Genomic DNA, 24,122 nt, shown 5'->3' on the forward strand with positions numbered 1-24,122 from the left:
AATGGAAGATTTTGGGAAGAATACTGATGCTCTACGCATTTAGAGAAATGTGAAACAGTTGGGGCTGTGTTTTAAAACTTTCAAATACATTCAAGGATATAGGGAAGAAATTAACCTTTCCTCACCCAGTATTACATGAGCTGTTGTGTATGATTTTTTTCTGTGGTTTTTTTGGAAAAAAAACCATGCTGGGCTTGTATAGTTCTGAATATACAGATGTTCCTCTCGGCATTCATTCAGAACTAGCCAATATAGGGTGGGTTTTTGTTTTTTGCAGACATAGAATGTGAGCCTCTTTGTTCAAGACAAAGCGTTGCCTGTGGTGGGAACTGCTGTAGTGATGGGAATGTATCATAATATATTGTAGTTCCCTCCTCCTTCAATAGAGATAGTACGTTTAAAGTAGCTTTGTGGGCAGTGAATTGTTTTGGCAGAACCCGGCTAATAACATGCTCCTTTGGCAGACTGTCTTATGAGCTATGCCTTGCATAGTTTAAGAAGTCATGTGGCTTGTTCCAGTGCCAGGTATCCATGCTGTTTCTGTAAATTAAGTTTAACTAAAACAAAGAGGTTCTGACGATAAAGGTAGAATTGAATTCTTCTCTTTTGAAAAAAAGGCCACCCTAGAGGCATCTATTTATTTAAATGTACAGACATTCCTTTCGCAAACACCTAATGGAAGTATCCACAAAATTAGGAAACTACTACAAAATACCCAGTGCTAGTTAAAGTCCCCTTTAAAAGACTGGAAACTTAAAAAAAAATTGAAAGCACCAACCTGCAAGATTTCCTGGAAACCATGGCCCCTTTCGCACATGCAAAATAATGCGTTTTCAAACCACTTTCACAACTGTATTGTCGAAGGCTTTCACGGCCGGAATCACTTGGGTGCTGTGTGGTTTCCGGGCTGTATGGCCGTGTTTTAGCAGCATTCTCTCCTGACGTTTCGCCTGCATCTGTGGCTGGCATCTTCCTCTGAAGATGCCAGCCACAGACGCAGGCGAAACGTCAGGAGAGAATGCTGCTAGAACACGGCCATACAGCCCGGAAACCACACAGCACCCACTTTCACAACTGTTTGCAAGTGGATTTTGCTATTCCGCACAGCTTCAAAGAGCACTGAAAGCAGTTTGAAAGTGCATTATTCTGCATGTGCGGAATGAGCCCATGTAAAATAGAAGAACCTTCCAGAGTAGTGTAGTGGGTAGAGTGTCAGACCCAGGTTTGGATCCCTTCTTTGCTTGCTAGGTGGAAATTTGCTAGGTGACCTCAAGCCAGTCATATGCCCCACCTACCTCACATGATGGATGGAAGGATAAAATGATGAAGGGAAGAACGTTGTAAGTAGAGAAATAATTCAGGCCTATAGTTTTAGCAAAAAATACCCTTCTGAATAGGGCACTCTTGCATTTCGGGTCCCATCTATTTTGTCTATTAGATGTAAAATTTGATTTGATCTGTAATTGATTTGATCTGTAAGTCAACTGGAAACTAGTTCTAATGTTGGGGCACTGCTGTGGGATGCTTCCATTAGTCTAACTTACTTCAGCCATTGTTGTACGCTAACCTGAGAACTTGGCTGTGGACTTGTGTGGCTCCCAGTAACTAGTTGGTTTAACATGGTAGGGATAGGGTTGGTGTTGAAGTTTAGCAGCAGAGGTAGAATTTGGCTGCTGGGAAGGATAGCTGAATAAGATTTTCTTAACTCTTATTACCTTGGGTAGGAGCTATGTGTTTCAAACATCAGATTGCAGTCTGGTTGTCCAGTTTTTTGGAACTGAATCTCTTTGAAAGGGAAGTGAATGAGAAGAATCCACTACTTAGGAGAAGTTGGACTTAACTCACAAAAAAACTTTTTGCGAGGAAGAAACAGTGGTTTAATTGAACTCAAACTATCTTAATGCAGTTTTCTGTTTACTGTCACATCTGTGGATATAGATCATGTTGGGAAGCCGTGTTAGACTGCATGTTGCAGTAGAAAAGAGCAAGAGTCCAGTAGCACTTTAAAGCCTAACACAATTTCTGGGAGGGTATGAACTTTTATGAATATTCTGAAGAAGCAAGCTGTGTCTCACAAAATTTTGTTAGTCCTCAAAGTACTACTGCACTCTTACTGTTTTCTACTGTCATACCTGTGAGTTGACTATAAGTGTTTATTGCTTTGCTGTACATGGAAGAAGGTTTGAGTTAAAGAAATGTTATTTCAAATTAATGCATGTTGTGATCTGTTCCTGAAAACCCTCACAGACAGAGGTTATATTTGCACCATTGTTGAGTCACATTATTTATGGGCATTCCAGTCATCAGTATTTTCATTTCTTTGAAATTGTCAGCCCAGTACACAGGGGAGGGAATTGTGCTGTGGGAGCGGCAAAGGGCTGCACCAATGCATTTGCCCCCTCCACCAGTATAGGGGGACCCAGGTTGGTGGGAAGAGCAAAACCACTGGTGTCCCAGAAGTCTGGGCTGCCGTGGAGCTACACTGGGAACAAAAGTGCGGCGTGAGCTTGCTTGTTTTATGAGGCAATTTGGGTGGTTGGAGGAATTTAATCTTTCCCTCCTTCCCGCACCACCCGAAGGCTCTGTGGAGGTGCCACAATGCTGCCTTTGTGGCACTGTCCCCAGTCGCCTCCATGCACCTCCACTATCTGGATTGCAGTGTATGTTGTGTTCAAATTCAACAGGGAGACATTTTGGAACAGATCTGTTCATTTTCACTTTTTCAATGGTGCTGAATTATGTTGCAGGGCAAAGATTTCCTCTGACAGTCAAGGAACTTGTCACTATCATTTTTCTTTCTTCCGTTTAAATAGTAGATTCTCTTTCAATATGGGACTTTTATTAGCAGAAAGCCTTTTGAATAGGATAATTTAAGTTCTAGCTATATTAAAAATAAATTTCTGTTTGAAATTTTGAAAATTCTTAGAAGTGCGCCCTGATCTCTTGTTTTATTCCTCATTCATAGCAGTAAGTGAATGTTTTTTTACAATATTCTTATGAAATAGATAATGTGAAGTGAATAGTAATAGAGGAACTTGGATATGGTGAGGATTTCTGGTTTCACAGAACTTGCCCAGAGTAAACATCTGCTCCTGAGTGCAGGCTGCCATAGGCAGAAATTTGGTTGGTTCAATTTGCCACTTTTCAGCAGTCTCCCAACTTTGCCCTCTAGGATCTGGGGTGCCTTTTATCATGAACTGCCTTTTATAGTATCCAAAAGCTGTGTGTGGTGAGCCCCTGCCCTGGGATTGCCTCGTTGGCTGCTGCCACTGCAGTGTCTGCCAGTCCCCCAAAGGGTCCACAGACCTCAAAAGCGAAGGAGGAGGTCTCACAGGCTGCCTCTCCCAGCATATGAATTCCTCAGCTCTAGGAACTGTAGGCACTGTCTGCCTCCTTGCCCTTTATCCCTCTCCTTTGTTAACGTCCCAGCCCCATCCCTGTGCCTGACCTGCCCCAATCTGGGCCTCGAGCCCACCCTTTCCTGGCTCCATTGATCCCTTTCCTGTCTGTCCCATTCTGTCTCCATCTCCCTTTTTATCCTCCTTAAGTCCCTCCCCTGATTCCTGAATGCCAATGCCTGGCTGACACCGGGCATGCTGCCACTGTTCAACCCTGCCTAGGGCCTGTGGCCATCCCAGGACAAAGTGTGCCAATTCTGTTTTTCTGTTTTGTAGACATTCCCAAGAAACTTGGGATGTTTTCAGTGCTGGGAAAATTAGGGAATAGTTATTTTGATTTTGTCATAGATTTCAGTATGGACTGCCCCATCCAAGGGGCTGTACGGCCAATTGCAGTACCATGGTTGTGCTGGGCTGCTACCCCCAAAGAGGCTTCCTGGCGGCTCAGGGAGGCTGGTAAAGTGAAACAGCCTCCCTGCTGCCAAGAAACCACCATTGGCCTTAACAGACTTACACCACCCCTTTTGGTGGCATAAGTCAGAGGCACTGTCTGCCAGTGGTGATGAATGCTCAAGGGAATCTGACTAATAACAGTTCCTCTCCCAACCACAACTCTAGCCCACCCCTTCTACATCAGCAGCTATGCCAGGGCCGCTAGGACTCTGGCGCTGTGTTCGCCCCCCCCCCCCATTCTAGCGCTGGGGTGGGCTGCAGCTGCATGTAACCTTTTCCAGATGAAGTTGCTATATAGACTTGTAATACATAAATAATATTTCTACAGTAAAGTACTTTAGATAACACTGTTCATTGCAACACCATTTGCAGCTATAGCAACTTCTTTCCATTTCCCAAGAAGATTTTCAGTTCTTTTTTTAGAAATTAGTTTACGCAAATAAAATAACTTCAGTAGCAGATCTCTCAAAGTGTTTGTTTTTCAGACAATCTGGGTGAAAAAAAAAAGATCAGATAGCACCTGTCCTTTTGAGATGATGATTCTTCTCAAATTAGGTAAATTCTGAACTAGTGCCTTGAAAGGTGACTGGCATAGACTGTTATATCATGACATAACCATATGTGATACAAGTTCCTTGATGACAGAAGTTACCTTTTCTGAATTTCAGTTGTCAGATTCTTCTGCATTGTGCCACAATGAAAAGGTTACAGTAGTCATCTTTGAATTGAAAAGAAATGTGTATGTGTCTCAAAGGGAAGGGGCTATGTCAGAAAGAAGGAAAAAAGTAAGGATTATGTCTTTTAAAAGATGGCATTATTAGATTATAGCTCAAAAACAGGGTTATCATTTTTAAAAATAGTTTATTTCCTTGAATGCTTAACTTTTTAAAAGAAATGAATGTGATTTTGGAACTATGGCTCGGTGCCTTTTTTGGTATTAAGATTTGTAGCTACTCAGAAAGGAAGAACAGTTAAGTATAATTGAGAATATGCCATTTGTGATACTGCTGTTGTCCAATGAAAAATATGTAGTTAAGGAAGCAAATTGCTTTTAAATATATTATTCAACTAAATGTTGAACAATCAATTCAAAATTTAATTGGTGTGAATGAAACTGAGATGTTAGGGGCGTAGTTAGTTTTTGAAGATATTTTCGTTCTGTTGTGTTTTTAAGAGCAGATTAAAAGATGGCCTTTCATTTTCGCAATTAGTTGTAACTTTTGTTAAACATTATACTTTATTATCTCATCTGTATTGTAGCTTCAGTATGCACGTGTGTTGCCCACAGTGACTGGGAAAAGCTCTGCATCGTCTCAGACAGAGAGGTCTTTCCCAGTATCAGATACTTGAGATCCTTTGATGATATAAGGAAACAGCTTCAAATCATTTTGGACTGTTAATAGGAATACAATATCTATCTGTGGAGATGTTGGTGTGCTGGCAAGCAAAAAGGTTGTCCTTGACTGGATCACACTAGGAGCAAGCCAAGCCCTAGTGGCACCAGGTGGTGGAGATGGGCATAAGGCATGTCCATCACTTTGTCTTCCATTGCCAGTCTCAGCAGAATTGCCAGGAGGGGCTTACCTTAGTTACTTGGATGAAGAACCAAACCTGCATGCTGAGCAGAATGGTATGGCATGCACTATTTGGTCATTCTTGATAGAGGCAACCTGTTTATCAGCTCTAGGCAACACATGTGCTCTACCACTGAGCCACAGCCTGCTGAAGATGTGCTAAGAGAAAACTTTGAGACATTATTAGCTCCCAGCAATAACAAGCATTTTTTTAAAATGCCAACTGCTAATGGGATCTCTGGCACATTCATGGTATGTTTCAGTCCCAAACACAGAGCTACTTCACATATTAATTAGGGGGAAACCACGAGTTTCCTCTCTTCAGGGAGCCCTAGCCCTTGGGAACCTTTTTGTTATGTAATCCATACACAGATTTATGAAGGTGCCCTTCACCTCAATGTATTTTGCATTTGTGGTACCAGAGTTTCATCAGAGTGAATTCTTTCTCTAAATATAAGGATAAGAGGGCACTGTGGCACATGCTAAAGAATCTTAGGAAAAATGTCAAAAAAAAATTATCCAAAGCAACAAGCTGTTAAATCATGCACTGTTGCAGAAATGCAAAACCGGATTTAATTGTTGTCTTCCTATATTGTTCAGACAAGCAGACTCCTTTTGGTACATAGTAGAGAAGTCATTAGGGCAAAAGCTAAGACTTGTTTTGCCCCATTCATCAGAAAGATTACTTAGAAGAGGACATATGCTGAACGAAGAAAAAAGCTCAACTAGTGAAAGAGAGCTGTACTTCAAAATCTGGGATATGCTCAATGTAACCTGTCAATCAGATTTTAAAAGCTGAAACATCACACTTCTCATATCTGTGCAGACATTTCCTAAGTTTCCTTTTAACCTGCAATTTTAACAGTAAGAAATTCCTTCCAGGTGTAGTTTGTGTAGAAAGCTCATGTGGTGTAGTAGTTAGAAGTCAAAGTAGGATCTAAGAGACCCAGGTTCAGATCTCCACTCTGCTATGCAAAGTTTCCTGATCTCATCCTAACCTACGGCTTAGGGTTGTTTTGAAGGTAAGGGAAGGTGAAGAAAACCATGTAAGTTGCTTTATGTCCCTACTGGGGATGAATGTGGGGATATAAATGAATGAACTGAATGAATAAACTTTATTTAGAATTTGGATTTCAACTTGGTCAATGTTAGAAAATTAGAAAATGCTCAACCATAATTTTAAGAATGTAAAGGAATGACAATATGAGCTGTTCTGAAAATTACATATCTATTAGAGCGCTCTTGAAGATATGCATATAAAGGTCAGTCGCTTACCTACTCACCAGTGCCAGTTGTTTGATGTCTTGATTCTTTCGCTTGCAATTGATGAATACTTTGGGATCTTGCCATTGGCCCCAAGGTTCCTTTTTATCAAGAGGGACTTTTACTGAAGCCAGCCCAATGGTCTACACATGTGGAAACTAGAGCTTGCTGCTTTTTTTTTTAAACTCCTGAACCTAGATACTTGTCAATGAGAAAAAATGTAGAATGTGGAAAGTGCTTCTGTAACCCTGGTTAATTATTAGAATTATTAACGCCAGCCTTTACCTGTACATCATTAAGAATATGGAAATTCTACAGACTGTGGTTCAATAAGGGATACAGGACTATGAAAAAACTCACGTAAATTAAACATTGAAGATTTAGGGAAGGTTGTAATTCCTTGCACAGAATGGGTTTAAAACAAAACAGCAGAATGTGGCAGTTACTTGCTGTCTCATGCGCTCGCCCTTCTCTCCCACTGCTGAATAAGTACAGTCATTGTACCATCTGCAAATGCCTGAGGAGGAGCAGGTGCAAGCATTGGCCACTACCCATGGGAGGGTCACAACTGGTGGCGGCTGCAGCTGTGCCGTTAATTGTTGTGTGGCAATACAGGCATTCGGGAAAAGGAGCAGGCATGGAGGAGGAGGAGGAGGAGGAGGAGGAGGAGGAGGAGGAGGAGGAGGAGTTGGTGACACAAAGCCAGTGGGGAAGGAAAGGTGGAGGGTCATTCCCCTCGGTAGTTGCCATTAACCCTTGTATGCCACGGCAGATGTCCTGGAAGAGGGGGAGGACAAGGAGGGAGCTGGTGATGGAGGACCAAAGGGGAAGGAAAGGCAGGAGAGGTTGGTCTCCTCAGTGGACACTTTTAATCCACCAACAGTTTTTTAGAGCCTGTTGTATTTGTGCATACAACGGGCTTTACTGCTAGCGATTAATAATTGATCAGTGTATGTTGTTATATCATTTGGCTAAGAAACATATGGTCGTAACAAAAGGGTTCCTTTATGTGGCCTTTGTAGATGTATAAACAGCCTTTGATTCAGTTCCGTGGAAGCTCTTATGGGAAAAACTAGGGAGGACCCTAGTTGATTAGAGACTTTTGTGGTTAATGCAAAGACTTTGTTTACCCTTGGCTGCCTAGGTTCACTGTAGTTCTGAAGGGCATCTGTGCAATTCCTTTCCTTTAAAGAAGCGAGTAAGACAGAGATGTTTGCTGGCTCCCATTCTTTTTAACCTCTATATTAATGACATGGCCTTCAGATTATATAACCAAAAGTAAAATGCAGAACTGCCCCTTAGCATAAGAATGTGGTTTCCAGGTTCTACGTATGTATCAAATACACTACTGCAACTTCTGTCTGTCTTCTCAGAGGAAAAATTCGGAGAGTTTTGCATTGCAGTAGTTAACTAGAGAAACCCAGTAAATGCTGTGAAATTGTTCCCCTCTCCTTTCCTGGTAGGCAGCCACTGACTGTTTGCTCAGAATAGCGCCAGGTCAAAGGTTACTTGTACACAGAGTTTTTCGCCCTGGCATGTGTACTACTGGAACACCTCACTGCCCTATGGCATCATGGTAGTCCCAGGTTTTATCCATCTTTTCCAATCCTGCTTTGCTGCAATGTCTTGGGAAAGAATGCAGGATGAATGCTGTGTGGATGGGGAAAATGTAGATTCTCCTAGTCCTGCTCATATCAACACCAATTTTCTCTGCTCCAGTACCTGTAAACAGCCATTCTTGCCCCCATAGTAACATTTTTAAAACAAATCAGTATTTGACATATATTGATATGTCAGTTTTTGATTTTTAAATACCAAACAGTCCCTTGGTGTTGTGCATACCTGTGTGCAACCAGACATCAGCCCTGAAGGAAATGTGTTGCTTACCTCAGGGCAGACAATACATACATAATAGGCCTAAGGTACCACTGGACTTGAATCTAGCTGTTCTGTCCTCTCTCCAAGGAGCTCATGGCAGTATATATGATTCTTTCCTCCTCCATTCGATCCTCACAATAATCCTCTGAAGCAAAATAAGCTAAGTTCAGAATGACATAATTATGGTTTATTTTTAACTATGGTTAGTTTGTGAAATCATGAGTCATCTGTCAGATAATCAATCAAACCCTGGTTGTTGTGGGTTTTCTGGGCTGTGTGGCCATGGTCTATGTGACCATGGCCATACAGCCCAGAAAACCCACAACAACCAGTTGAATCCGGCCACACAGCCCGGAAAACCCAGAACAACCAGTTGAATCTGGCCCTGAAAGCCTTCGACAATACAATCAGACCCTGGGTTGCCTTTAAAAAGGTTATTTATTAAAAGTATTTATGCCCCACTTTTCTATTGTCCATATTCAAGGTGATTACAGAATACAATAAAATCTAACAGTAACCAATAATAATAAGATATAATAAATAAAATACAATAAAATCACACAATAGTGGTAAAAAATAAAAAACAATAAAATTCACCTAAAAACCTAAATCTCTGCTTGCAAAGATCTCAATTGTTAGCGCTAGATGTCAAAGGCTGTCTGAAATAAAAACACTGTCACCTGACGACAGAAGGATAGCAAGGAAGGAACAAGCTGGCCTTTTGTAGGGTTCCAGAGTCTAGGTGCCACTACTGAGATGACTCTCTCCTGAGTCCCTATCAAATGTACTGATGGGATGGAGAGAGAGCCCTTCCTGGATGAGCTTAATAAATGGGCAGATTTATAAGAGAGTAGATGGTCCTTCAAGTAATCTGCCCCATCTTCATCTTCGCTGTTTTCCTCACATCTCCTGCAGAGACCCAACTGGTATTGTGATGAGGGTGGTGCCAGCAGTCAAGCCACAGTGTTTGTGTGCATATATTTACTTAATTCATAGTTTTAAGATATACTGTGGTTAATAAAGCAGTTTCAAACAGTAGTTTAAGGTCTTTGTTCAATGTACACTAGTAACCTTCACTTGGATGAGTGACCTTCATAAGAGAAGGAAAATCTGAACCTGTATCTTACCATTTTGGGTTTAATTTACACCACACTCGTTTTCATTGTTGGTAGCTTATTATTTAATTTGCTGCTATTGTGAGAAGCCGTGTTGCTTTTTATTCCTTTTTTTCTAGTTACAAAGAACAGTTTTAAACTGGTGATGATAGTGTGTATCAAGCATATAAGTAACCTTAATACAATCTTGTGAGTACAGCCTTCAATGCTGTTCTCTAAAAGAAAGCCCTTAAAATTAAAATCTTTACATTTGAGACTTTTTAGAACAGGATTGCATGTATGAAAATAGCAAATGGATGTGTTACATCTATGAATCCTCTTTAAAAGCTGTTCTTCTAAGACATAATGCTGTGTAGGTCAGTTTTAAAGGATCAATTATGTGTAGTACCTGTAAATAGAATGAAGGGTTTTTATGCATGAATCGCTTTCCTGTAACAACCTATTGTACTCTTGTGTTCCTTAAAACATGTTTTATGGGAAACTGCTGCAAGTAGTATTCATGTTTCCACTTTCTAAGCTCTTTCCATTGATCTTTTATCCGGGTGTTTTCTAGCTTCAGGGAATATTGTTCACAAAAGCAAGTAGTTAAGTCTGTGCACAAATGGACACTGATGTGAACCACTTCAAGGTTCCATGGAACGTCTTTGTAAGCAGGTGTGGCCATGACCATAGAAATTGTCTTCTTAATAATTGGATTATGTATGATTAAAGTACCTGGAGGTTGTGTTGAAATTACTAAAGCAGATTTGTGTATGCCGTAATATAAATGCATGGCTTTTTTTATTACTAATGTGATACAAGCATTAAAAGTATGATAGAAACTGCCTTTTAAAGACAGGAACAATTTTTGAGAGTCCATTTATGGAGTCAAAGCTGGCAGAGGTGTCTACATTAATTGGTTTTATATGGTGATGGTCTACCTTGTTGCTTCTCTGATATATATAGAAAAAGGCATGCAGTTTTGCATATCAGGATGCAGTAACTGAAATGAACCTTATAAGCCATAATTCATGCTACAGCAGCCAGGAAGTGAAATGATTCCCCTACACTGCATTGTAGCCATATTGCATAAGGCAACAGGAAATGGGGAAATGGTGGCTGAGATCCAAAACATTACTTAGATTTACCGCAGTCCAGTGGTTCTGTTTTTACTTTGCATGGAAGGCACCCAGGACATTACACAAACTGCTTTTGAAACTCCTTTTAGTTTCAAAAGCATTCTGCCAGGCAATATATGGATCGGAGGTGTGTGTGTGAGGAAACAAACAAGACAAAAAAACAGTCTCTTCGAACTCAGGGAATTAATTTTATGATTCTTTGAATTCTTTCCATTATCTCTATAGGCCCAGCCAAACCAAATAAAAGAATATAAACACTTTTGGATTCTTCTTCAATAGGAAAGAATTAGGAAGCATTGGTTGTTGTTTTTTTACTTGTAGCCAGCCATCTTTCCACCACATAGACCCACAGTGCCAAGCTTTTGAACTTGAACATGAGCCATCTTACAAGTTCATAAAACACAGAGCTTTTGGGAAGGCAATCCTCAAGTAACTAAAAATACTCTTGAGAAAAATACCTGGAACTGCAATCCTGTCAATATTTACTTAGTCCATTTCTGCACGGCCCAATGATACCAGGTTACAATCGGTATCTTACAATCCGGGTCTATTTTATTCCGGTTGCTCCCTTTGCATGGTTGCCAGTTTCTGTACAAGAATCGAGTGAAGATCGGGAGGAAATTCTCCAGTTTGTTTTGCACAAGCCTGGGTCTTTTGTATTTACACCACAGTAGTATCTGTGTATGCGCAAACATCCCTGGTGTTCTGCATTCTGATTGGCTGTTGTTTTGGGGCAGCAGCGGGGGAAAACAAAGCCCCCCCTTTTCCCAGTTCTGGTTAGGGCCCAGTGCAGGCCTCAACATGGTAAGCGGCAGCAAAAAACAATGGGGCACAGCATCACATTACATTCCCACTCACATTCTCATATTTTTGTGGAAAACGAGAGACTCCCTCCCACCGTGATATGCCCGCTAACATTTGGCCCAAAGTACACATCTCCCTAGCTATGTGCTCCGAGCAATCAGTACATGTACAGAAAAGAAAATGGAGACATTTTGGGACTTTACTCCTGATTAGCCCAGGGGAAATGGCACTCAGTCTATACCATGAGCAGAAAATGTGCTTGGGGGAACATTTCAGGAAGGGCAGGCTGTAATGGTCAGAGGCTTAGCAGAGTTGAAAACTGACATGGTGTCAGCTGTGGAAATCAGAGGGGCAGGTGGCGAGGCGGGGAGATCAGGCGGCTGGGCAGGAAAAATAAACTGGTTCTGCTCCTGTGGTGTTTGCACAGCAGTGGATTCAACCCATGATTTTTGAAAAGAATCACCAAATTGGCGATTTTTGAAAATCCTGGGATGAGGGAAATATTGTGGGGCAAATCCGCTTTAGGACCAGGAACCGTGCAAATGTCTCGGCCTAACCAGGATATTTCCCTTGCTCAACCTGGGATATTTGCACCGTGCAGAAACAGCCTTAGTCATATTGAATGAAATTGGTTTATTTACAAGTTTATCAGCTGGTGGTTACATCCCTAAATTTGTGTGTTTGTTTGTTAGTTTTGATATACCGCCCCATCACATGCTGGTTGTTCTGTGTGACAGTCTGGTGTGTTTGTTACCATACCAAGCTAAACATGGGCTGAATTTTAGATGTCATAAATCTCAGTTTTTTTCACAAATTTGTTTAAATGTCAAGCTCACATGCTCCTTTGTTTGTTGTGTAGCACGTTAAAACCGAAGAAGCAAATCTTTTTAATTCCAGTAAGAGATGCTGTCCCAATTCAAGTGCTTCAATAAATTGTGCTTCACTTCCTTCAATCCTAAATTGAACTCAAAGGGCTTAGAAGGGTGTGATTCTGTTTAGGATTGACCTGTTGGAATCTTAACAAGGATTGAATACGGTGAAAGTTGCTTTCTATCTTGAAGTGTTTTATTGAAGATCACGAAGGATGTGGTATAAGCTGTTGCCAGGTTTCAAATATTAGATATGAGATGAGGGTGTGCATAATGCTAAATAACCTTTTCTTCTTTTTTCCTAGGAAATACCGGAAGGGAACCAAAGTTCGCCTGAGACTTGTTGACCTTGAACTCTCATCTAGATTCTTGGGAGCAAAAACAGATACAACTTTACTGGAAGCTGAAGCAGTGCTGTTGGGACTGGTGGGAGACAAAGAAAGTAGATAAAAATAGTAAATGCATAAATAAAACTGCGTATGTTCACTTGTGGCTTTGTTTCAGTAAGTCTAGATGTCTAGTTTATTTGTTGTGTACAACATGGTCCATTGGAATTTAAGGTTGAAATGTTTCTTATAACACAAGCTAAAAGTAAATAAACTTTGGTTATGTATAATGATCTTTTTGAAGACCTGTGTTGATTGTTTCTGAAAAAAGACATGAATTTGTGATTTTGTTTATGCATAGTTCTTGGCAGCTTTCAAAGTAAAACCTGGCAATCAAGTGATTACAGAGCAAGTAGAAACTACAAAGATCTTCATTATATTCCTCTTTTAAAATAAATGGAAGTTGTGCAAGAATGCTACCAAGTCTACGATACACGAAAGAGTAGTTCATTCTGAATTGTGCCTTGTATCATTGTGTGTACTATATCAATTTTTGGAACCTTTATATGCTTTTAGAAACACAGTAGAACCTTAAATAGGTTTTTTCCTAGCTTTTAAAAATTCTGCATAGATACTACAATACTTTCCCTTAAACTGTTTAGTGTTTCTGTTAGAAAACTGGGTTTAAATAAGCTGATGTTTCGTGGAAGACCAGATAGTGAGTAATCCACTGCTATTTTAAACTCTCGTTTAAAAAAAGAAAAAAGAAAGTACAGCCCTGAAATATTTCTCACGGCATATTTTGTATAATGAGATGCTTTAGAAAAAATAACATGCTTGGAATGGGGGCATGTTTTAGCATATTCTGCAGGCAGATCAATGAGAGGTTGTTTGTCAGATTGGAAATGCTCCAAGCCAAAGACAAAAAAAGGAAAGGAAATAGAATCATGGAGCTTGTCTGTCTGCCTTAACTTGAGCTCTCATTTCAGCATTATTTATTATCAAAGTTTGGACATGAATTTTGCGGCATGTTTGTCTCCCAGGGTTTTTTTTTTAAAGTCTGCAGCCACTGATCCAGGCATTAAATCTTCAGAAACTGCCAAGTATAACTTTTAACCTTATTTTAATCTGTATTTTTATGCTCCCTTCTCTTTTTTGGATATTCTGTACAAAATATGGCACAAGCACATGCAGAGCGTTTGAATATAGTAAGGAATAAAAGTTGGCCTTTTTTCTTGACTGCTTTTGTGAAATACAAAATATTGGCTTGGATCCACTGGAAATTTTTGCTGGGTAGATGGAATCCCAGCCGTGGAATACAGCTTTCTTCTCCCCTCTAGGAGGGCATTTTGGGCTGTGGTGGGAGGAAGACAATAAGAAAGTCATGCTTTTGGGACTGAATTCCTTCTACCCGTGGAAAAGCTCTGGTGAATCAAACCTATTGGTCTTGCAGACTGCGAGTTGGCTAGAATTGTCAACCAAATTAAAGTGAATTACTTCAGGTTTAGCTATAATTATCATTAATAAATCTAGAACCTGTTTGGATATTCTTAAGTAAAGGCAGGGTACCCATTAAATCCAATTAAAACTTTGCTGTGATGTTTCCTCAGTTTGTGGCAACTCTTTATAAGAGTGTGGTTGAATATATGTAAAATAAAATACAAAATACTAGTTAAACCAGTCTAATTGTGATGGGTGTGATGTGTGTTGAGGGAGGCTCTTCATATTGTAGGGACCGGTGGGGAGGACTACAGCATGGATCTGTGGCATTTGCTAGTTAGAGTGATGGTTAGGTTCTAGGAAGTAACACTGCAGGGTTGCTTCCTAGAACAGAGCTTTGCTGTTCTCTAAAGAAGTGGGTATAAGCTGTTTGCTTGCATATATAATGGAGTGCTCTTGGGAGCACTACGCCCTTTGAATTTTGTTTCAAGTTAAACAAAATGTCTATTTGTCCTACAGCTTAATTAGGATCACTTGATGCTTTGAGTCTCCATCTATATAGGCCCATTTTAGTTTTCCCTCTTCAGATTTTTGAATCTAACTGTGTAAAAACATTTAGAAGGGAGCATTTGTAGAGTTAAGTTGGGTGTTTAATAGCAAAGAACTCCCTCCCACTTGTCTTATTTTCCTCTATAAGTGCCCCCCGACCCTACAATAAATACTGTAAGAGGAAATATAGGATTGTGAATTCTGTGTTTTTCTTGCAATAATTATGGGGGCCTCTAAACTATTCAAACAAGTATATTAATGATTTCATTACACCAGCATGAAAGAATTTATTTCTCTTATTCCTGTTCTCTTTAACAATATAGTCTTAGGTATTCTTGAGTGGTTATGTTTCCTGCATGATTGTCTGTTTCAGTCAGAATTAAGCATTCTTTTCTTTATGAGGATGTCAGACGTGTACTGAATATTTTCAAAACATGGTATAAAATTTAAGAAACCAACTTCCTAAATAATCCATACAGACTATGAGCAAACTTTGAGGCAAATATTACTTTTTATAATTGGTTGATTTTTATGTTGTAAATCTATTTAAATATGTTTAGGTTTTCTTTTTTTAAATTTAATGAGAAGCTTATCTCTTCTACAAAAGGATGCAGGGCTAGCGTATTGCTTCCGGTAAAAGTATTTCCCATTAGAGTACAATGATAAACTATTAACCTAGCCAGCATTTGGTACAGTTCCAAACAAAACTGGCCTACTAAGCACAGTTATGGTTCATTCTGCATTTATAACTGATAGTCCTTTTATGAATGCAATATTAAACCTCTTGTTTGCTTAAAATGAGGAAATGTACATAGTGCTTGTATCTCAACATTATAGGTTCGCCATCCAATTCATGATAGATTTAGCAGACGATTCCTAAACACCAGAGCTTCCCTGTTTCAAGGATTAACATGAGAACATACAGCTTTCCCCTTTGTTATTTTCATCTGCTACTTATGCTTTACAAGCTTTTCAACACTCAGTTTCATCTAGCTAATGATATGTCCCACTCAAGGTGTTTTCCATGTCAACCAGAACAATGAGTGTGATACTATAGCTGGCTCACACTTTGAACTTCTACAATCTCCCAACTCCTTTGGATGCACTATATTGATGTGGAGGGGATTACCCATGTGTAAGAGATAATTGCTACTAACATCCCAGATATGCTAACTAAGCCCTTAAGACAGCTGGCCTTCCAACAGAAATATAGTGAATTGGTTTGTAACAGCAATTTTGCCTGTAGGGTGGCCTAGACCGTACCTGGTGCAAAACATGTGGACATCACCATACCATGTAGATAGTAAGGGGAGGAGTTGCTACCTGGTCCTTTAAAAAGAAGAGAGAGAGAGATGCTGGTAATTGAACCAAGGACCTTCTGCGCACCATGGCCACTCTACCACTGAGCTATGGATTCTCTCCCCATGATGTTTTCAGACTTTTCTTTCCAGACACTAATGACACTATAGCACTATACCTACTAATGAGTTTTTTAAGCCAGCAGAAGCAGCCTGCTGGTGGCAATGTAAGGGTACCTGGTGGGAAGGGTACCTGGTGGGAAGGAATTGCGGGGGGCGGGGGATAACTGTGGGTGTGGACAGTAAGTTTACTTCATGGTAAGTTTACTTCAGGAAATATCATTTCAAAGCAGTTTCAAGTCATGACAGGCAACGTTTCTGAACACCATGATGACTGAGCTGTTGGTTATGGAGCCACCTACATAGGAGGTGACCGTAGCCTTAATTCTAAGTGTTGCTCAGAGCCTAGTACAAGATATAGGGATTCTTGAACCAGCTGCAAACAATATGCATGGAACTATCCAGTTTAATTTAAGTGTAAGTGGAAAGTTGTCCAGAATTTCTAAAGATTATTGCTTGGGTAGGAAGAGAGGAATTTTCTCAGAATTAAGGGAATTAACTGGAACTTGAAAAGCAGAGTCAAGTGGTTAAGGGCTCTCCACAATGCAGGGATGTCCTTTAAAATCACTGTAACAGGTGTTCAGACCTAATGAATGCTACAGATTAAGGAAGGTATCATCAGAGGTAATTAACAAGTCAAATTAAGGAAACTAAAAGGCAAAGAACCCCTCTTTTAAAAACTGGAAATCTTAACTAAGAAGAATCATATCATAACAACCTTTACTGACACTGAAAATTAAAACTAACAGAATATTGCATTTAACCTCACGTATCCTCATAGCAATTGAGAGAAACTTAGCTACTTCTGCTGTTTGCAGGTGCTGATCACCTAGGAGGTACTGTATTTTTTTTTGGCAGAGCACAGTGTTCCCCCTTTGTGGGGTGTGCGTGAGTACCTGCCCCAAAGGGTAGCTATAGGGAGGATGTTAAGGTGAGCTGATATAAAGGCTCAGTGGAGCTGAGGAGATGGGAGATGGGAAAATAAGAAGGGACTGTTCTGTAAGCAGGAATTATTCCGAGCTTCAGCGACGAGCAAACTTTGCTTGCATGGGAATACAGAGTTTGCCTTTCAATGTCCAGAACTCTTTGCTTCAGCCATTGAAACATTTTTCAAATATTTTATGAGCAGCTAATCAGTTAGAGAGGCACTAGGCGACAAAGGAGTGAAGGTGATAGGGTGATTGCAAAGAAGCTAAATTAATTAGTGTTAATCCTCACAATGTAAAACCATGGGCTATGTAAAAAGAGGCGGAAGGATCCATACTGGCCACCTAGTCCAGCCCTCTGTTCAATGCATGATCAACCTAACGCATCCCTGACAAGTGTTTATCCAAGCACTGCTTGAAGATTGCCTATGAGGGGAAGCTCACTCCTTCCCTAGCTTTTTTCTGAGAAGACATTTTGAGAATAGAAAAAATTATGTGACATAGAATAATCCTAAATAAACAAATACATAAATTGATAGAAAGATAAATTGGTAAGATAAAGGAAATGAATCCTTGCTTTCATTAATGCAGTGACAGTTAACAGATTTGACTTTCCTACCTTCCTTTCCTCCAGCAGTCTGTTGTGTCTCCTAAAATTGTGCCCCAACAGTTGGATCCTGGAAACAACGTGACAAGTGAAGTAGCCTCTCTCTGTTCTCAGTCACGTAGCTACCACAAGTTGGGGGCGCCCTGCTCCAAGCGCGGCCATTGGCGTCACGTGGGGGGCTAGAGAATAGCTCCCACGCCCCTCCCCCTTCTCTTTGCAGCCCGCTGAACTAAGTGGGGGCGGAGCCCACGGTGGTTGGGGGCTGGGTGCCATTTTGCCCCAGGTGCCATTTGCCCTCCCCCCACGCCACTGCCGGTTCTATTGTGAAAGTGTCTTTTGCTTGGTTTGAATCTAGTCCTTTTTTATCATGCAGAAGAACAAACCCTGTGGAGGAAAAAACAACATGGCTTTTGTCCTGTGAAGTTCTTCCTCACCAGTCTTATGAAATTGTTTGAGGTCATCTGGAAGGTTGATTTCTATGGGTTGTAAATTGGTTATTAATGTTAATAAATAGTGTGAACTGTGCAGTGCTGATGATGCATAATTGTTCAGGGTGTTGGGAATCCATGCAGACTCTGAGAAGATCCAAATGGATCTCTTTGAGGGAGCTGGCAGAAGAATGGCAAAAAACATTCAGTGTAAATAACAGTAAAGTCCTGGACAATGGAGCATAGTATTGTAACTTCACATATACACTGAGGAGGTCACAATTGGCAGTGACTAGTCAAGAAAGGATATTGAGGTAGGGGTGGAGAAATAGCTCAACTAAAACATTGACCAAATGTGCAACAGCAGTAAAAAGAAAAACACAATTCCATGCTTAGGGATTGTTAGGAAAGGGACTGAGACATCCTGAGATGTCTTGCCCTTGTATAAGCTCAAGTATGGAACACTGTACAGTTCTAGTTGCTCCATCTTTAAAAAAAAGATACCATTGAATTGGAAAGTGTGCTGAAAAGGGGAAATCAAAATAATCAAAGTGTTGGAGCACCTGCCCTGTAAGGAAAGGCTAGCATGTTTGGGACTTTTAAATTGTCTGCTTCTTCAAGTCCCGAAATAACTAATAAGCAAAAATACAGACAGAATCATTAAATGATGACTAAAATCCCCCTTATCAAAACCGCAGTAACAGTTTCAGATCTCCAATTTAAACACAGATGCGTTACTATCTGGCCAGCTAAAGTCTAAATCCTTACTTAGCATGATACCAAAAATAAGGATGCTCTGTTTCAGACCAAATACAGGCTAGCCTCATCTTAGTTGAAAGGCTGAAAATCTGTGCTTATTAAAAGTGTATATCAAGCAAATCACTCTCTAGAAAACAGTCATGTTATACTCTAGTGGACAACTTTCCACAAGACCAAATAGTCCAAAGGCCCTTCTAAATGTTGAGGATATGAGGTCATTAGCCAGCCACTTATAGGTCTTCACAGATGTCAGGAGGGGAAAAAAATGTGGTGAGTTCCAGGAGTGAGCATGAAAGCATCAGGAATTAATAGATTAGTGGCAAAGAGGGAACCATAATGAAGAATGCTTCAGATTTTTTTTGACAATCCATTCCCACGTTGTTTGACTATCCATTCCCAGAAAGAAGAGGATTTGCTCCCTGTGTAATCACAGGGAGAGATTGCTGAAAGGCCTGTGTCTATGGCCAAGCTGAGGGCAACTGGTATAATGCATCTGTCCAAGACAAGCAAAACCTGTAGGGAGTGGCATGAAGCTCTCTATTTTCTTCTGTTACTTTCACAACCCTTTGGATTTTGTCCCCAAGAACCAGTTCTATTTCTCCATTCTAGATGGGTTTGTCCTGAACAAGTCCTTGAGAAGGTATTGGGATGGATGAGGGCTAATTAACTGAAGCTCCGCCCAATCAAGGCTGAGGTGCTGTTGACAATGGAAAATCTGTTGAGTGGCTGTTGAGCAATGGAGAATTTGAGGACTGCAAGTCAATCTATCCTGGAGGAGGCCGCTCTTCCCTTGAAAGAGCAGGTTCACAGCTGGGGAAGCTGGTGGTTCTTGACTTATGCCTGGAGGCTCAGGTTTCTGTAGCACATACTACCTTTTATCAACATTATCTGATATGCCAACTGGTATACCAGAAAGCATGATCTGGCCACAGTGACACATGGTCAAATTACATCAAAATGACTGTAATGGGGGGGGGGGGGGCTGCCTTGGAAAATGGGTTGGAAACTTCATCCCATCCAAAATATGGCAGCTAGGCTATCGTCAGGGGCAGGATACAGGACCTGAATGATCTGCAGTTGCTCCCCATCTGTTTCTGAGCACAGTTCAGTGTGCTGGTTCTTAAATGGCAAAGGACCAGGGCACTTGAAGGACTGTCTTCTCCTACCATTCAGGCCATCAGATAAGGCGTTCCTCAGAAGCCCTGCCCTCTGTGCCTTCAGAGGTGAGGCAGGCAGTGACAAGAGGCGAAGCTTTTTCAGTGGTGGCACCTCGCCTGTGGAACGGAATCCCCTTCTCCTTGAAGGCTGCCTGACGCCCATGCTGTCTACTGAGGCTTTAAATCAAGGGTTTTAAAACGTTGTTTTATAGTCTGTTTTTACCCTGAGAAATATTTAAGACTCACTTTAAGATGCTTTATGTTTTATGTGTTTTTTACTGTTGGGTTTTAATTAAAAACTCATAATGCTTTATGAACATTTGCCAAGTTCTCTGGAGAGGTAGCACACACACACACACACACACACACACAATTCCAAGTAAGAAAAAAATGAGTGAGTGCTGCATGGAGGATAACTGATCTGGTGAATCGGTATGAGAGTCTTGATTTTAAAAAGGAAATATTGTGGTTTGGTATAATTCTGAAACTATGTCAGCAAAGTAGAATGCAGAGGATGCAGTCATGCTTGTCAAATACTCTTCTGGCAAACTTTCTGTGCATGTAGCAATGTCATGGCAAGAGGGAACTGTGGACAAAACTTCCTCTTGTGCAGGGAAGGACTTCATTTGCTGAATCTCTGCTTGTAGCAGCTGTTAAGAGTACCTAAGTCCTCTTATCAGAAAACCAACCGGCAGCCTTTGTTCCTATCTTCTTACACAGCACTGAATGCATACAAGCTTCCAAATGAAATGACCGGCTTCTGATTTGAAAGATGTAGCAAAGTTTGGGGAGCGAATCCCTGCAAGAATTTCTGCTTGTTGAAAGTTTGATAGCCCTGATCCAAGTGGCATTGCTAGTTTGATCATAAAATGTATGCATTGCTTTTCCTGCGTTCAAAGTGATTGACTCTTGATTTCACAGTTCAGCAATATTTAATTTTAATACATTTGGCTGTGATTCAAAAGTAATGCAACACACCCAAATTTGTTTTTTTGTTTTTATAGAGATGTATGTATTAGGGTCATTCCCAACCCCACCCCTATTCAGGGATGAGAAGAGGAGAGGCCTCCTTGGGCGGGGTGTAGCCACACAAACTTGGGGATGAGAGCAGTGACGAACGATCAAGATGCAGGTCCCCCAGTTTTACCAAACAAAGTGAGCTGGGTAAAGCAAGAGCAAAGCTGTGAAAGAGCAACGGCTGCCTGGGACCTTTCTTTCCTGCGCCCTTTGCCCTTTGGGCTGCAGCTTCCCTGCACACGCTGGATCACAGGGGAGCTGAAGTTTCATTTACCGACTGAGCGACTTTGAAAAAAAGGCCCTGTTCCCAATTAGTGTTGCAAGTTGTCCAGATCAATGGTGGGTTAAACTGAGCTGCCCACTCAAGGGGGGGGGGGGGGGGCGAGTTGTAGCACAAAATAAAAGGAGAGAGGAATGGGAGGGGGGGGAGAGAAGGAGAGAAATGCCCGCATTTCTTTCAAGGGACTGAATTCTTTCAAGCAAACCGGATTCTTGTGTGAAAAACAACTGCCACAATACTTAAGTTGAAACCTTCTCACCCCTGACGGCATGGGAAAGTGCACTCCTCAGCTGTTAGTGAAGAGAGAAGCTGCTATAGTCATGAGAAATGTTGATTAAAAAAAATGCGGCTTCAAGCTTGCCTCCCTCCTTTGCACATGTCATCTTGCCTATCAAACAGCTTAATTGGAAAATTAGATGTGCTTTTCCTTTGCAGCCCTGAAAGTTCAAGTGCCAATAATTTCTCAGGGGCTTTTATTTGGGTTGTTTTATTTGTTAAAAACATATTCGTTGCTGGATTCACAAAAGATTTCTGCAACAGGAAAATCAGAAGGGCAGAGCTTTCTTGATTCACCCTTGTAAAAAATAAAATGGTCAGTCGTCAACCATTATGTGATTCCTACTTTGCCCCCTTAAAATCAAAATATCTTAATATGTAGAAAGTCTAAACGAGGATTTTCAGAGAGACAGAGAAAACAAAAATGGATGAGAAATTATATTCCATGGAGTTGTTAATGTTTTGGAATAAGAAATTGTACTTTAAAATCTTCTGAATCAGAAGGAGCCATGAAGCTGCTCTAAAGGAGCTAGAAAAGTGAAGAGATGTGTCACTTGCAACCACGATCAAGTTAATTCATGCCATAATATTCCCTATTACTACGTATGGGTGTGAACGCTGGACAATGAAAAACGCTGGCAGGAAGAAAGTAGATTCCTTTGAAATGTGATGCGGGAAGAACATGTTACAGATACTGTGGACTGCCAATAAAACAAATCTTTTTTTTTCTTTTGTGCTGGCGCTCTAGTGTTACTACAGAGTTTTACATTTTGAAGCAACGATTCCAAAATGTCTCAGCCTCTACTTCTACTATTGAGAACTATCAACCTAAAATGGAAGCCAGGACAATTCCTGGAGCAGGTGCCATTACCTGAAGAAACAGAACATAAGAACATAAGAACATAAGAACAAGCCAGCTGGATCAGACCAAAGTCCATCTAGTCCAGCTCTCTGCTACTCGCAGTGGCCCACCAGGTGCCTTTGGGAGCTCACATGTAGGATGTGAACGCAATGGCCTTCTGCGGCTGTTGCTCCCGATCACCTGGTCTGTTAAGGCATTTGCAATCTCAGATCAAGGAGGATCAAGATTGGTAGCCATAAATCGACTTATATATTTATTTATATATTTATTTATATTTCAAGCTTATAGGCCGCCTCTTCCCCGAGGGGCTCGAGGCGACTCCCAACATGGCTGTTCTCTGACAGCAACTCCAACAACATAACAACACATTTAAAATCCAGCAGCAATCATACACAATTTAAACAGTAAAATAGGCGCCCAATCCCAAGGCTAAGAGAGAGGGAAAAAAATAAATAATAGAGGAGAGGAAGGAAGGGAGGGAACAGGCGGGCCCAGATGGAATCAGCAGTGGGCCCGACCGAGATGACAGGAGATGGAAAATGGCAGCCTCAGTTTTGATTCCGATGTTTCAGTGGGGGGCAGTAAAACCGCGGCCAGCCTCTCCGAAGGCCCGGTGGAATAGCTCTGTTTTGCAGGCCCTGCGGAACTCATCAAGGTCCCGTGAGAGGGGCCCGGACTGATGGAGGTAGAGCATTCCACTGCAGGCAGGGGCCAGGAGCTCGTGAAAGGCCCTGGCCCGGGTCGCAGGCTCCACTCCGCATCGTCAGCGGGGCTAGGGGTCACCAGCAGTTCTTGCCACCGCTGGAACGTAGTGGCCTATGTGGGACATAAGGGGTGATGCGGTCCCGTAGGTATGAGGGCCCCATGCCGCGTAAGGCCTTAAAGACTTCTCCTCCATAAATCTGTCCAAGCCCCTTTTAAAGCTATCCAGGTTAGTGGCCATAACCAACTCCTGTGGCAGCATATTCCAATCACCAATCACACGTTGCGTGAAGAAGTGTTTCCTTTTATTAGTCCTAATTCTTCCCCCCAGCATTTTCAATGAATGCCCCCTGGTTCTAGTATTGTGAGAAAGAGAGAAAAATTTCTCTCTGTCAACATTTTCTACTGCTTTATATAAGGGCATGACAATCTTTGCAGTTTTATTCTCAATTCCTTTCCTAATTATCCCCAGCATAGAGTTTGCCTTTTTTACAGCTGCCATGCACTGAGTTGACATTCCCATGGAACTATCAACTAAGACACCTAAATCCCTTTCCTGGTCTGTGAATGATAGCACTGACCCCTGTAGCGTGTATGTGAAGTTTGGATTTTTTGCCCCTATGTGCATCACTTTACATTTTGCTACATTGAACTGCATTTGCCATTTCTGAGCCCACTCACCTAATTTATCAAGGTCCGCTTGGAGCTCTTCGCAATCCTTTGTGGTTCTCACCATCCTACCTAATTTGGTATCATCTGCAAACTTGGCCACCACGCTACCCACCCCTACTTCCAGGTCATTTATGAGTAGGTTAAAGAGCACTGGTCCCAAAACGGATCCTTGGGGGACACCACTCCCGACATCTCTCCATTGTGAGAACTTCCCATTTACACCCACTCTTT

The 24,122-nt window shown here is 41.2% G+C and overlaps 1 protein-coding gene and 1 long non-coding RNA gene across 2 annotated transcripts in view; both read left to right on the forward strand.

The window, feature by feature from the left end:
- TPD52 (tumor protein D52) overlaps positions 1-13,091 on the forward strand; it is an 81,764-nt gene extending 68,673 nt beyond the window's left edge. Inside the window, exon 7 of the mRNA XM_048507402.1 lies at positions 12,778-13,091. Coding sequence (XP_048363359.1) covers positions 12,778-12,922 — 145 coding nt within the window. The 3' untranslated portion in view covers positions 12,923-13,091. The remainder of the gene's footprint in view (positions 1-12,777) is intronic.
- LOC125438819 lies at positions 12,134-12,747 on the forward strand. The gene is made up of 2 exons (XR_007245415.1): positions 12,134-12,449; positions 12,507-12,747. It is a non-coding gene; the product is annotated as an uncharacterized LOC125438819 (long non-coding RNA).
- Positions 13,092-24,122: the final 11,031 nt, after the last annotated feature.

The sequence above is a fragment of the Sphaerodactylus townsendi genome, linkage group LG09 (genome assembly GCF_021028975.2).
Source record: "Sphaerodactylus townsendi isolate TG3544 linkage group LG09, MPM_Stown_v2.3, whole genome shotgun sequence".
In the NCBI taxonomy this organism is placed as follows: domain Eukaryota; kingdom Metazoa; phylum Chordata; class Lepidosauria; order Squamata; family Sphaerodactylidae; genus Sphaerodactylus; species Sphaerodactylus townsendi.